We start from the raw sequence: 14,863 nt of genomic DNA on the forward strand, positions 1-14,863 counted from the left end.
CACAGTTATAACATTGGCAAGGTGGTGTAAGCCTACACGAAACACAGACCTTATTTTAAGTGAATCTAAAAAATATCTTATGGAATAAATGAATGAAGGAACCACTTTTCAGATTTTGCTAGAAGGTGTCATGGGAATTATGACTCGCACTTTGGTAGTCAATTCTTACCATGTCCATTATTAAAATAGGATTTCCTGCATATAGAAATTACAGTTTTTGTTTTCAACATTCATCACAGGTAACTTAAACTCAATTTTTATTCAAACAGTTTAGAGTATTTGTCTCCTAAGCAGACTCTTCAGTATCATTGTCACTTCAGAGCTGTGTGTGTGTGGCAGAGAAAAGCAGAGCACCAGTGTGGGACTATTACATGGAATTGGCACCAGGGAAAGCAAGGTGTCTTATTTGTGATGAAGATGTAAGCATGGGGTCAGCAACGGCTAAATCAAAAAATACCACCAACCTGTGAAATCACCTTAAGAACACCCATCCAAAGGCTCATAATATGTATTATATTAAGTTAAAATAAAAGTGTTCATTGTTCATTCAGTATTGTTGCAATTGTCATTATTACAAAAGTGTATATATATATACATACATTTCTAAAAATCGGCCGATTAGTCGGCATCGGCTTTTTTTTTGTCCTCCAATAATCGGTATCGGTATTGGCGTTAAAAAAATCATAATCGGTCAACCTCTAGTACCTATCTTTCTACCTCTTTCTCCCTCTCTCTCTCCCTCTCTCTCTCCCTCTCCCTCTCCCTCTCCCTCTCCCTCTCCCTCCGCTGGATGGAATTCAGTGCATCCTGGGAAGGCATCCAGAGAAAACAAACCTCTGTTCTGCTCACACGCCAGGTGGCCTTGACAACACGCCAGGTGGCCTTGACAACACGTCAGCTGGTAAGATGTGACTCACAGTGGGAAGCTATGACACTAACGTCTAATCCTCTGTATAAAGTCCTCTCATTATGGGGACTCTGGTTTCCTCTACAGTCTGTCCCAATATCCAATATCCACACTAGATTATCCCACTACTTACAGTAGTATAAAGTCATGAATACTCACTAATGTGATAATCTGATTATGGTGACAACTTCCTGGTTATCCTCCTGCTGAGAGAGGCCCTGGGTCTACCCAATATCTACACTGACCCACTACTTACAGTGATTTCATTGGCCAGACCTTCTCCTTGCCAAAGTCATTATAGAGTAGCTACATGACAGGGACAAGTTTATAATGATGTAAAAGGACAACGTTTTGACTATTAGAACAGTGAACCAGTGTAATAACTTACCCTTCTCTTGAGGGGTCCTATACGGGAGGCTTTAGCATCAGGCGTCTGGTAGGACAACCACAGCCCTGTAGCCACGTGCATGACGAAGCAGGCTGAGTCTCCGTACTTGATCTCTGCTACTCCCATGCCTTCAATGTCCCGGTTCTTCGTACCAGACTCAATCTTTTCCTGTGGGAGAGAGATACACACACACGCAGACGCAGGCATACACACAAACAGACACACGCGAAGGGGTATGCGCGCGCGCACACACACACACACACACACACACACACACACACACACACACACACACACACACACACACACACACACACACACACACACACACACACACACACACACACACACACACACACACACACACACACACACACACAACCCATTCAGGCCTCATCAGAAATACCTTCAGGCTGCTAAGTACAGCAGAGAGTAGCTATAGACCAGCTGGTATAGAGGGAAACAGACTAAAGACCAGCAGGTATAGAGGGAAACAGATTATAGACCAGCTGGTATAGAGGGAAACAGATTAAAGACCAGCTGGTATAGAGGGAAACGGACTAAAGACCAGCAGGTATAGAGGGAAACAGACTAAAGACCAGCAGGTATAGAGGGAAACAGATTAAAGACCAGCTGGTATAGAGGGAAACAGATTATAGACCAGCTGGTATAGAGGGAAACAGATTATAGACCAGCTGATATAGAGGGAAACAGATTAAAGACCAGCTGGTATAGAGGGAACCAGATTAAAGATCACACAGTAAGAAGCGTTCTGGATATCAACACAGAATAGTTAAATGGAAGAGGCATGGGGAAGAGAAAAATGGAGGGAGAGCGAGAGACTGAAAGGTGGACAGACAATATTGAGAATATTAGAGAGAGAGAGAGAGACAGAGAGAAACAGAGAGAGACAGAAAGGAGTATATGAATAACCGAAGAAAATAGATATGTCTCTAGAATGATCAGAATCATAAACCATTGAGGCATCTTGATAAATGTCCCTTCAGACCTAATTGAAACAGCCATAACAGTTCCTATTAGCCCTGAGGAACATGACAACTATATTATTATGAGTTTATCAGTCTGGCTGGGAGAAGGTCAATATATTACATTGTCTGTGTGTGTGTGTGTGTGTGTGTGTGTGTGTGTGTGTGTGTGTGTGTGTGTGTGAGAGAGAGAGAGAGATAGAAAGTGTGTATGCAGGTGTATGCCTGTATGTGTGTGTGTTTGTGTGCGTGCATGCGTGTGTGTGTGTATGGTTGTGTGTTACGGCCAGCACGGACCTCATTAATTACAGATATGTCTCAGGGAAGAGTATTTCAATTAGAACTATTGCAGAAGGATACGGCTATTAGATATTTCATATGTCTCGATGTATTATGTTATTATATAATGTTATCTGACTCATGCTGTGGCAGTAAATCATAATCTAGCAACATGGAGCAGACAGCAATATGTCTCTGGATCCCTCAGACAGACAGACAGTCTCCTTCTGTTTGCTTCTTCATATCGTTCCTGTGACTTGGTTGTGTTGTATTGACAGTGTGACTTGGTTGTGTTGTATTGGCGGTGTGGCTTGGTTGTGTTGTATTGACAGTGTGACTTGGTTGTGTTGTATTGACAGTGTGACTTGGTTGTGTTGTATTGGCGGTGTGGCTTGGTTGTGTTGTATTGACAGTGTGACTTGGTTGTGTTGTATTGACAGTGTGACTTGGTTGTGTTGTATTGACAGTGTGACTTGGTTGTGTTGTATTGACAGTGTGACTTGGTTGTGTTGTATTGACAGTGTGACTTGGTTGTGTTGTATTGACGGTGTGACTTGGTTGTGTTGTATTGACAGTGTGACTTGGTTGTGTTGTATTGACGGTGTGACTTGGTTGTGTTGTATTGGCGGTGTGACTTGGTTGTGTTGTATTGACGGTGTGACTTGGTTGTGTTGTATTGGCGGTGTGACTTGGTTGTGTTGTATTGACAGTGTGACTTGGTTGTGTTGTATTGACAGTGTGACTTGGTTGTGTTGTATTGACAGTGTGACTTGGTTGTGTTGTATTGACAGTGTGACTTGGTTGTGTTGTATTGGCGGTGTGGCTTGGTTGTGTTGTATTGACAGTGTGACTTGGTTGTGTTGTATTGACAGTGTGACTTGGTTGTGTTGTATTGACAGTGTGACTTGGTTGTGTTGTATTGACGGTGTGACTTGGTTGTGTTGTATTGATGGTGTGACTTGAGTTCTGGGCTAGAATGTTACTGCTGGTAGTACTGTAGGGCTACAAGAATGACTTTTAACAAGTCAAATTGTACAGAACGTACTCTTTAAAATATAGGTGGGTCTTAGTGTGCTTTGACCTTTCTCAGACATTTCTATAAACATCAATTCTCCAATACACCTTCATGTGAGGAAATTTTAAAAAATGTACATGGCAAGATAATGTATGAATAGTATACTGAATATATAGTATGTATATAATATACTAGTATACTGAATATATAGTATGAATATAATATACTAGTATATTGTATATATACTATATATACAGTATACTAGCATATAATATACATACTATATATACAGTATACTAGTATATTATATACATACTATATATTTAGTATACTAGTATATTATATACATACTATATATACAGTATACTAGTATATTATATTCATACTATATATACGCAGTATACTAGTATATGATATACATACTATATATATATACAGTATACTAGTATATTATATACATACTATATATATAATATACTAGTATATTATATTCATACTAAGTATTCAGTATACTAGTATATTATATACATACTATATATACAGTATACTAGTATAGTATATACATATTATATATACAATATACTAGTATAGTATATTCATACTATATATACAGTATATACATGTATATAGTATCTATAGCGTCCATATATTCAGACAAACCTTGGTAGCCCTGAAGCAGAAAGCGGTGGACTTGGTATCGGACTTCTCTCTCTCCTGTAGGACCAGACCATGCTCTTCGGTTAGCGCCAGGTAGTGACCGGTAGACAGGTGACGCAGACGGAAAGCCTGCCCATAGCGAATGTGGCTGCCGCTCCAGCTGACCAATCACATAGAGGGGAGGAACCCAGAGAGATGTCAATCTAAATGCTACAGTAATCGCTATAACCCATTCCCAATGAAAAATAGGGGAACCACCATGTCAACTTAGTTTTTAATATTCATATTCAGTTTTTTTCAGTTTTTTTTGTTGTCTTTTGGTGAGTTTTATTGGGTATTTATTGGTGTTGTATGTATTGGCTGATGCCACCAAATGTTCCCTTTGGGGGATTAATAAAGTGCTATCTTATCTTAACGTGTGAGTGAAAATGTGTCTGTTTGTTAGAGACATTGAGTGTGTTTCATTCAGATGTATTTTTGGGAGAGGAGACATACAGCATACAGTCTCAGGCATTTCAGCATCCTTCTACGATGAAGCACTTCCACTGTTTCAAAATATCTTAGTACACTGGTTTTCAAACTTCCTCGGGGACATCCATATCTTTAAATTGTTGTTATAGACCCTGAACTAGCTTACCCGATTCACCTAGTCAAATCAAATCAAATCAAATGTATTTATATAGCCCTTCGTACATCAGCTGATATCTCAAAGTGCTGTACAGAAACCCAGCCTAAAACCCCAAACAGCAAGCAATGCAGGTGTAGAAGCACGGTGGCTAGGAAAAACTCCCTAGAAAGGCCAAAACCTAGGAAGAAACCTAGAGAGGAACCAGGCTATGTGGGGTGGCCAGTCCTCTTCTGGCTGTGCCGGGTGGAGATTATAACAAAACATGGTCAAGATGTTCAAATGTTCATAAATGACCAGCATGGTCGAATAATAATAAGGCAGAACAGTTGAAACTGGAGCAGCAGCACAGTCAGGTGGACTGGGGACAGCAAGGAGTCATCATGTCAGGTATTCCTGGGGCATGGTCCTAGGGCTCAGGTCCTCCGAGAGAGAGAAAGAAAGAGAGAATTAGAGAGAGCATATGTGGGATGGCCAGTCCTCTTCTGGCTGTGCCGGGTGGAGATAACAGAACATGGCCAAGATGTTCAAATGTTCATAAATGACCAGCATGGTCGAATAATATTAAGGCAGAACAGTTGAAACTGGAGCAGCAGCACAGCCAGGTGGACTGGGGACAGCAAGGAGTCATCATGTCAGGTAGTCCTGGGGCATGGTCCAGGGTTTTATGATAGGTTGACGGTTAGAATCCATGGAACGGCTGTCTCCAATCATTTATACAATGTGACAGAATAACCAACACTAAATGGAGACAGCGGGAATGACCTGTCCAACGCCACCACAACGTTAGCAGCTGCAACTGGCCCGTCCAACGTCACCACAACTTCGCTAGCTGCAACTGGCCCGTCCAACGCACCACAACTTCGGCAGCTGCAACTGGCCTGTCCAACGCCACCACAACGTCGGCAGCTGCAACTGCCCCGTCCAACGCCACCACAACTTTGGCAGCTGCAACTGGCCTATCCAACGTCACCACAACTTCGGCAGCTGCAACTGGCCCGTCCAACGGCACCACAACTTCGGCAGCTGCAACTGGCCCGTCCGATGTCACCACAACTTCGGCAGCTGCAACTGGCCCGTACGACGTCACCACAACTTCGGCAGCTGCAACTGGCCCGTCCAATGTCACCACAACTTCGGCAGCTGCAACTGGCCCGTCCAATGTCACCACAACTTCGGCAGCTGCAACTGGCCCGTCCAATGTCACCACAACTTTGGCAGCTGCAACTGGCCAGTCTGATGACGACAAAACTTCGGCAGCTGCAACTGGCCCTGACCGACCAGCACCACGTTCCTGTGGTCGTCCTCGAGGCCAGTGTCGTCCCGCTGCTAGTGCAGCGCGTCAGGGGAGGGGTACGGCCCAGAAGAGCTGTGCTGGGTTCCTGCGGTGGACATCCTAGACGCTTCGCTGACTTGGGATTTTCACCATCGGCGCCCTGAATGACTCGCCCGCATCCCTGGGGTCGTCCTGAGGCTGGTGTCGTTCCGCATAGTTCCGCGTCCGGGGGGGGGGAGGGGGGGTAGGGCATACTGTCACGCATCCCCCTGGTACTGCTGCTCATTCGTGCACCAGCTCCGGAGGTCTACGTCACCGGCCTTCTAGGCATCACTGAACTGTTTCATTACCACCAACCCCGGACTGTCTTGTCTCATTATTGTGTATATATGTGCCCTCTGTTCACCATTGTCTGGTCGGTTATTGTTCCCATGTCCGTTGGTCTTGTGAGTACCTGTGCTTTGTTGTTTTGGCTTTTGTGCTGTGTGTCTTGTGTACTAGTTATTACGGATCTCGTCCTGTCTATTGTTATTACGGGTCTCGTCCTGTGCCTTGTTATTACGGGTCTCGTCCTGTCTATTGTTATTACGGGTGTCGTCCTGTCTATTGTTATTACGGGTCTCGTCCTGTGTCTTGTTATTATGGGTCTCATCCCGTGTGTTGTTATTATGGGTCTCGTCCTGTGTCTTGTTGTTTTGGGTCTCGTTCCATGTGTTGTTATTATGGGTCTCGTCCCGTGTCTTGTTATTACGGGTCTCGTCCTGTCTATTGTTATTACGGGTCTCGTCCTGTGTGTTGTTATTACGGGTCTCGTCCTGTGTCTTGTTATTACGGGTCTCGTCCTGTGTCTTGTTATTACGGGTCTCGTCCTGTGTCTTGTTATTACGGGTCTCGTCCTGTGTCTTGTTATTACGGGTCTCGTCCTGTGTCTTGTTATTACGGGTCTCGTCCTGTGTCTTGTTATTACGGGTCTCGTCCTGTGTCTTGTTGTTTTGGGTCTCATCCCGTGTGTTGTTATTACGGGTCTCATCCCGTGTATTCTTGTTTTGGGTCTCGTCCCATGTATTTATTAGAGGTTTAACCTCGCTCTTTTGTTTGGGTTACATCCCTGTGTTTTGTATACATGTTTGTTCTGGGTTTCATCCCCGTGCCTTTCATGGCAAGTTGTATTTTTGTATTAAAAAACCCAATTACGTGTCTCCAATAATTTATACAATGTGACAGAGAGGACATCCATCACACTTTGGACTGCCATTTCAATGGTAAAACTACATTACAAAATGATTAAATAATTGGATCAACCAATAACAATCAATAAGCTGTTAAAATGCTCATAGCATGTCTTATAATCAAATCCAAAACAAATGTTATTTGTCACATGCTTTGTAAACAACAGGTGTAGACTAACAGTGAAATGCTTCTTAAACAACAGGTGTAGACTAACAGTGAAATGCTTCTTAAACAACAGGTGTAGACTAACAGTGAAATGCTTCTTAAACAACAGGTGTAGACTAACAGTGAAATGCTTCTTAAACAACAGGTGTAGACTAACAGTGAAATGCTTCTTAATCAACAGGTGTAGACTAACAGTGAAATGCTTCTTAATCAACAGGTGTAGACTAACAGTGAAATGCTTCTTAAACAACAGGTGTAGACTAACAGTGAAATGCTTCTTAAACAACAGGTGTAGACTAACAGTGAAATGCTTCTTAAACAACAGGTGTAGACTAACAGTGAAATGCTTCTTAAACAACAGGTGTAGACTAACAGTGAAATGCTTCTTAATCAACAGGTGTAGACTAACAGTGAAATGCTTCTTAAACAACAGGTGTAGAATAACAGTGAAATGCTTCTTAATCAACAGGTGTAGACTAACAGTGAAATGCTTACTTACAGGCCCTTCCCAACAATGTAGAGATAAATAAATAATATAAAAATAATAACGCGTAATAATAATAATCATAATAACAATAATAATAATAATACAAGTAATAATAAATACACAACGAGTAACGATAATTTGTCTATATACACAGCGTACTAGTACCAAGTCGATGTGCAGGAGTACGAGGTAATTGATGTAGATATGTACATATACGTGGGGATAATGCGTCAATGCAGATAGTTAAATAATTAACAAAATAGCTATTCCAACTAACTATTTTGCAGTCGTATGGCTTGGTGGAAGAAGCTGTTCAAGATCCTGTCGGTTCCAGACATGGTGCATCGGAACCGCTTGCCCTGCGGTAGCAGAGAGAACAATCTATGACTTGGGTTACTGGAGTTTTAGAAAATGTTTAGGGCCTTCCTCTGACACCGCCTGGTATAGAGGTCCTGGATGGCAGGAAGCTCGGCCCCAGTGATGTACTGGGCCGCACGTACTACCCTCTGTAGTGCCATGCGGTTGGATGCCAAGCAGTTGCCGTGCCAAGCGGTGATGCAGCCATTCAAGATGCTCTCAATGGTGCAGCTGTATAACTTTTTTAGGATCCGAGGTCCCATGCCTAATCTTTTCAGCCTCCTGAGGGGGAAGAGGCATTGTCGTGCCGTCTTCACGACTGTGTTGGTGTGTTTGTACCATGTTCATTCGTCAGTGATGTGGACACGAAGCTCTCGACCCGCTCCACTACAGCTCTGTCAATGTGAATGGCAGCGTGCTCGGGCCTCCGTTTCTTGTAGTCCACGGTCAGCCCCTTTGTCTTGCTAACGTTGAGGGAAAGGTTGTTGTCCAGGCACCACACTGACAGGTCTCATTGTCACCGGTGATCTGTCATACCACCGTCGTGTCGTCAGCAAACTTAATGACAGCGTTGGAGTCGTCTGCGGCCACGCAGATGTCGGTGAACTGGGAGTAGGGGGTAGAGGAGGGGACTAAGCACACACCCCTGAGGGGCCCTGTGTTGAGGATCAGTGTGGCGGGGCGGCCCATCAGAAAGTCCAGGATCCAGTTGCAGAGAGAGGTGTTCAGTCCCAGGGTCCTTAGCTTAAGGATGAGCTTGGTGGGCACTATGGTGTTGAACGCTGAGCTGTAGTCAGTGACTAGTATTCTCACATAAGTGTTCCTCTTGTCCAGGTGGAAGAGGGTCGTGTGGAATGCAATAGATATTGCATTGTCTGTGGATCTGTTATGTCTGATATGCGAATTGGAGTGGGTCCAGGGTGTCTGGGATGATGGTGTTGATGTGAGTCAGCGCATGCTGGTATTCCTTCTGACCCTGCGGCCTTGTGAATGTTAACCTGTTTAAAGGTCTTACTCACATCAGCTACGGAGAGCATGATCACACAGTCATCCGGAACATTTGCTTATGGCCCTATACAGTTTGTTGAGTGCATTTAGTGGTGGTAAATATACTCTCTTGGGAAATAGTATAGTCTACAGCTTATCATGAGATATTCTAATTCAGGCGAGCAGAAGATCCAGACTGAATTAATATTAGATATTGCGTACCAGCTGTTGTTAACCTTTAAGGTTCTAGATAGTGGATTCCGAAGTGTGTCTGAAAGTGAGTGAATGCAGTGAAGGACAGACAGTATCTGTGAAATGGATAAGTGAGAGAGGGTGAAGCTCCCCCTTGAGCTTACACGAACGAGGCTTCCATTCGCGGCTGCCATTCGATCCTGTCTATGCATAGAAGAACCAGCTAGATGTATATTATCCATGTCCTGGTTTAGCCACGACTCCGAGAAGCACAGGATATTACAGTTCTTCAGGTCCCGTTGATAGGATAGTCTCGAACGGAGCTCGTCCAGTTTATTCTCCAGTGATTGTACGTTCGCCAATAGAATGGAGGGTAGAGGCGATGTAGTTTCGTCAGCATGCCCACATGTCGGCCTCTCTTTCATTTCCGAGTCTCAGGGATTAGGGCCTGTATGTCCAGAACTGCCGACTCATTGAAGTAGAAATCTTCGTCCAAATCGCTGTTCTGATATCCAGAAGCTCTTTACGGTCATAGGAAACGATGGAGGAAACATTATGAACAAAAAAAGTGAAGATCAGTGCAACAAAACAAACAAAAAAAAACACACAAAATTGGTCAGGAGCCAGTAAAACGTAAAATGGCAGCTATACATTGCAGCGCCATTCTGATAATACTTGACTCTCAAGAGATTCTATTGGTGAAATAAAGGTAGAAGACATTATAATTACTTCCATAATGCATTACACGTCATATACAACCAGGTGGTTCATGGAAAGTGCCATTGACTTAAGGGTGTCTGAAAGTGTATTGGGTGTCTATGTTCTCAACCAAAAGGGTTCTACCTGGAATCAATAAGGGTTCTTCAAAGGGTTCTCCTATGGGGACAGCCAAAGAAACCTTTAAGGTTCTAGATAGTGGATTCCGAAGTGTGTCTGAAAGTGAGTGAATGCAGAATGCAGGACAGATAAGTGAGATAGGGTGAGGTGGGAGTGAGATTAGGGTCAGAGTGGAGGTGGGTTCGATGGGGGAGAGCTCACCCAATCCTGAGGGGCTCCAGCCTCCAGAGGGAGCGGGCCTTGGACGTTCCTTTTCCCATTTCATAGTTCACTATCCTGGGGACACAGAAAGGGAGGAGAGGGATCAGGTCTGTGCCTTTTTCAGGGGTGAAAGTAAGGCGGTACGGTCTGGTACAGCGTCCCGGCAAAATAAATAGTGGGGGGTACGCCGTACCAGTACAATTAATACAACATTCTCTAAGAACTAGAGGCTACAACACCAATACTTAACATTGGTGCAAGTCAGCCACATGAAACATTAGCAAATTGACTGGAAACCGGGTGGTATACGCTCCATATTGCGTTGTGGTTTGAGGAGAAGACGGACAAGGCGGAGATGAGTAGCCGAGAAAGAGGCGGGCGTCGACAACAGTGGACGCTTCAATTCAGACTAAAAGTGTAAGCCTAATGGCAATCGTAGAATGTCATGCCAATACACCTAGGTGTTTTATAACAGCTGCATTTGTCCATTCATCACAATGCGGGTGCACATTGCACAGTGCACAGTGCACAGTGCACAGTGCACAGTAGACAGTAGACAGTAGACAGTAGACAGTAGACAGTAGACAGTACACAGTGCACCCGCATTGGGGTTTGGATGCTGGAATTATTTTGCGAGTGAACGAATGTATCACTCCAGTATTAATGCTACATTGTAATTATTTCACCTAGTTATTGCCTTACCTCCCTACTCTTCTACATTTGCACAAATTGTACATATTTTCTATTGTGTTATTGACTGTACGTTTGTTTATATGTAACTCTGTGTTGTTGTTTGTGTCACACTGCTTTGCTTTATCTTGGTCAGGTCTCAATTGTAAATGAGAACTTGTTCTCAACTGGCCTACCTGGTTAAATAAAGGTGAAATAAATAAAAAATAAAAAATAAAAATGTGCCCGGGTAGCCTACAGGAGCGTCTTTGTTAAGTGATTGTTTTACAATCAGATGAAAACGTCATGACTGGTTGTGTTAATGACACATTAAAAAGCAGCGCGCCCATAATGCTAGGAGCAGTTAAGCTTTCCCTATAATAAATTGAATGAAATTGAAAAAAATATATATATAGCCTAATTAACTCCTGTCTTTACAGAAATATATACAACCATTCAAAATAAGCTACTACACCAGAAAGCCTGATTTGGACACAGAGGACCATTAGCTTCTTTAATAAAAATAAAGCTGGTTATTGTGTTAAATCACTTAGTCTGAAGGATCGGCAATTTGGGCCGCGAACGGCAAATACCAAATAGATGATTGTTGAGTTGCGACTGTCACTGAAAAGTAGAGAAGCCCAGCCAGGCAGATCGCAATATTTAAAAATACAACGACACAGAGTTACACATGGAGTAAAACAAACATACAGTCAATAATACAGTATAAACAAGTCTATATACGATGTGAGCAAATGAGGTGAGATAAGGGAGGTAAAGGCAAAGGCCATGGTGGCAAAGTAAATACAATATAGCAAGTAAAACACTGGAATGGTAGATTTGCAGTGGAAGAATGTGCAAAGTAGAAATAAAAATAATGCGGTGCAAAGGAGCAAAATAAATTAATTAATTAAATACAGTAGGGAAAGAGGTAGTTGTTTGGGCTGAATTATAGATGGGCTATGTACAGGTGCAGTAATCTGTGAGCTGCTCTGACAGTTGGTGCTTAAAGCTAGTGAGGGAGATAAGTGTTTCCAGTTTCAGAGATGTTTGTAGTTCGTTCCAGTCATTGGCAGCAGGGAACTGGCAGTTAAGAAGAAATGTTTTCATAAGAATGTTTTGTGTATCTGGTCTTTACTCTTTATGGAGTATATGAGATCAAATCTCTGGACAATTATGAAAGAAACTCTGTTTAAGAAATCACTGCGTCTTGCAAAAACACCATTTTTAATAGGGACTAACGCTGGTGACCTTTAGTCAGTAGTATTACATGAGACATTTTGTCCAGAGCCACTTACAGGAACAATTAGGGTTAAGTGCCTTGCGACTTAGTCGACTCTGGGATTCGTTGACTGGCTCAAAGCTCTTAGCTGCTAGGATACCAGTCCCAAACCAATGCATTTGTCTCTATTTAACGCAGTGACTTTACAATACAAATTGTTGCATGGAGTCCTTCTCTTCCAAATCTTCAAAAGTGCAATTTGAAACTGAATCTAATAGTACATTCTGAATTATTACTGGTATGAAAATTCTATTTCAAAATGTGAAAAGAACATCATGCTGCTTACTTAGCTAGTACCACATCCTCCTCTGCCTCAGCACATACCGAGACTTGAACTCAGGACCTCTGCCTCAGCACATACCGAGACTAGAACTCAGGACCTCTGCCTCAGCACATACCGAGACTAGAATTCAGGACCTCTGCCTCAGTGTATACCGAGACTAGAATTCAGGACCTCTGCCTCAGCACATACCGAGACTAGAATTCAGGACCTCTGCCTCAGCACATACCGAGACTTGAACTCAGGACCTCTGTCTCAGCGCATTACGAGACTTGAACTCAGGACCTCTGCCTCAGCGCAAACCGAGACTTGGACTCAGGACCTCTGTCTCAGCGCATACCGAGACTAAAACTCAGGACCTCTGCTTCAGTGCATACCGAGACTAGAATTCAGGACCTCTGCCTCATGCTATACCCCAGAATTGGAACTCCGGACCTCTGCCTCAGCGCATTACGAGACTTGAACTCAGAACCTCTGCCTCAGCGCATACCGAGACTAGAACTCAGGACATCTGCCTCAGCGCATACCGAGACTAGAACTCAGGACCTCTGCCTCAGCGTATACCGAGACTAAAACTCAGGACCTCTGCCTTAGCGCATACCGAGACTAGAACTCAGGACCTCTGCCTCAGCGCATACCGAGACTAGAACTCAGGACATCTGCCTCAGCGCATACCGAGACTAGAACTCAGAACCTCTGCCGCGCAAACAGACTTGACTGCCCTTCGGAAGCATTTCCAACACATATTTAATTGCGCAAGGTGTGACACTTCAGGCTAAGGAGTGAGTGTCCCAGATCCCCATCTGATACACAGGCAGATCGTCATCAAGATAGACTTAGCACTATTTGATCCCATTTCTCTCTCAACGATTCAACAGAATGGTGATGGAATGTCATAGCAGTTAATTGAAAGCTCTCTAAAACATTAAGAGACATCTTTAAAAGTAGCTGTAAGTGTCAGTTAAAATGGTCCTTAATAGTAGAGCTCACAGCCTGTAATGACATTTGACTGAAAGTTCTCTTCAAAGTGATTATATGACAGTGTTAAAAGTGGGTTTACAGGAGAGACCCAAACCTACAGTTAAAATGGCTGACAAGAAGCCTACTGTACCTCTTATGCTCTGACAGTGTTACAGTCACAATATTAAAATGGCTGACAAGAAGCCTACTGTACCTCTGCTCCATCTCGCTGGCCTCTGATCCAGGTATGGTCAGACTCTCATCATGTCCGTGACACAGACGCATCACGTGACCACCACACAGGAATCCTATTGGACAAACAAAAGACCCTAAGCTCAATAGGGAGCTTTTGAAGGTATGGTGCATTTTGTGCACCGTAGTTAGCCTTAGTGACAATCTGATTGATTGAATGACTGCTACATATGGGCCTGTATTTAGTGTTTATTCTAATGTGTTTCTATATGACTAATATACCTGCATTGTTGAGGAAGAGCTTGCAAGCAACCATTTCACTGTATTGTTTATAGCTTCTATCTCAAGGCCATCAGACTGTTAAACAGCCATCAATAACATTGAGTGGCTGCTGTCAACATACTGACTCAAATCTCTAGCCACTTTAATAATTAAAAATTGGATGGAATAAATGTATCACAAGTCACTTTAAACAATGCCACTTTATATAATGTTTACATACCCTACATTACTCATCTCATATGTATATACTGTACTCTATACCATCTACTGCATCTTGCCTATGCCGTTCGGCCATCACTCATCCATATATTTATGTACATATTCTTATTCATTCCTTTACACTTATGTTTATAAGGTAGTTGTTGTGAAATTGTTAGATTACTTGTTAGATATTACTGCACGGTCGGAACTAGAAGCACAAGCATTTCGCTACACTCGCATTAACATCTGCCAACCGTGTGTATGTGACCAATAAAATGTGATTTGATTTGACCCTGCCGTATCCTGTGCACGTGACAAATAAACTCTGATTTGCTTTGATGTTTATTAAGTGTCTCAAACACAGGTTACCGAGGGGAGCAAGACACAAAGAAGTGTCAAATATATAAC

General features: G+C 43.0%; 1 protein-coding gene across 1 annotated transcript in view; it reads right to left on the reverse strand.

Annotated features, from left to right (window-relative positions):
- The window catches only part of LOC139414910 (ryanodine receptor 3-like), a 233,143-nt gene that overhangs the window by 145,824 nt on the left and 72,456 nt on the right, over positions 1-14,863 (reverse strand). The window contains exons 9-12 of the mRNA XM_071162527.1: positions 13,995-14,088; positions 10,590-10,664; positions 4,236-4,392; positions 1,296-1,463 (exon numbers count right to left, since the gene is read on the reverse strand). Coding sequence (XP_071018628.1) covers positions 1,296-1,463; positions 4,236-4,392; positions 10,590-10,664; positions 13,995-14,088 — 494 coding nt within the window. The remainder of the gene's footprint in view (positions 1-1,295; positions 1,464-4,235; positions 4,393-10,589; positions 10,665-13,994; positions 14,089-14,863) is intronic.

This window comes from Oncorhynchus clarkii, chromosome 8 (genome assembly GCF_045791955.1).
Source record: "Oncorhynchus clarkii lewisi isolate Uvic-CL-2024 chromosome 8, UVic_Ocla_1.0, whole genome shotgun sequence".
Taxonomy (NCBI): domain Eukaryota; kingdom Metazoa; phylum Chordata; class Actinopteri; order Salmoniformes; family Salmonidae; genus Oncorhynchus; species Oncorhynchus clarkii.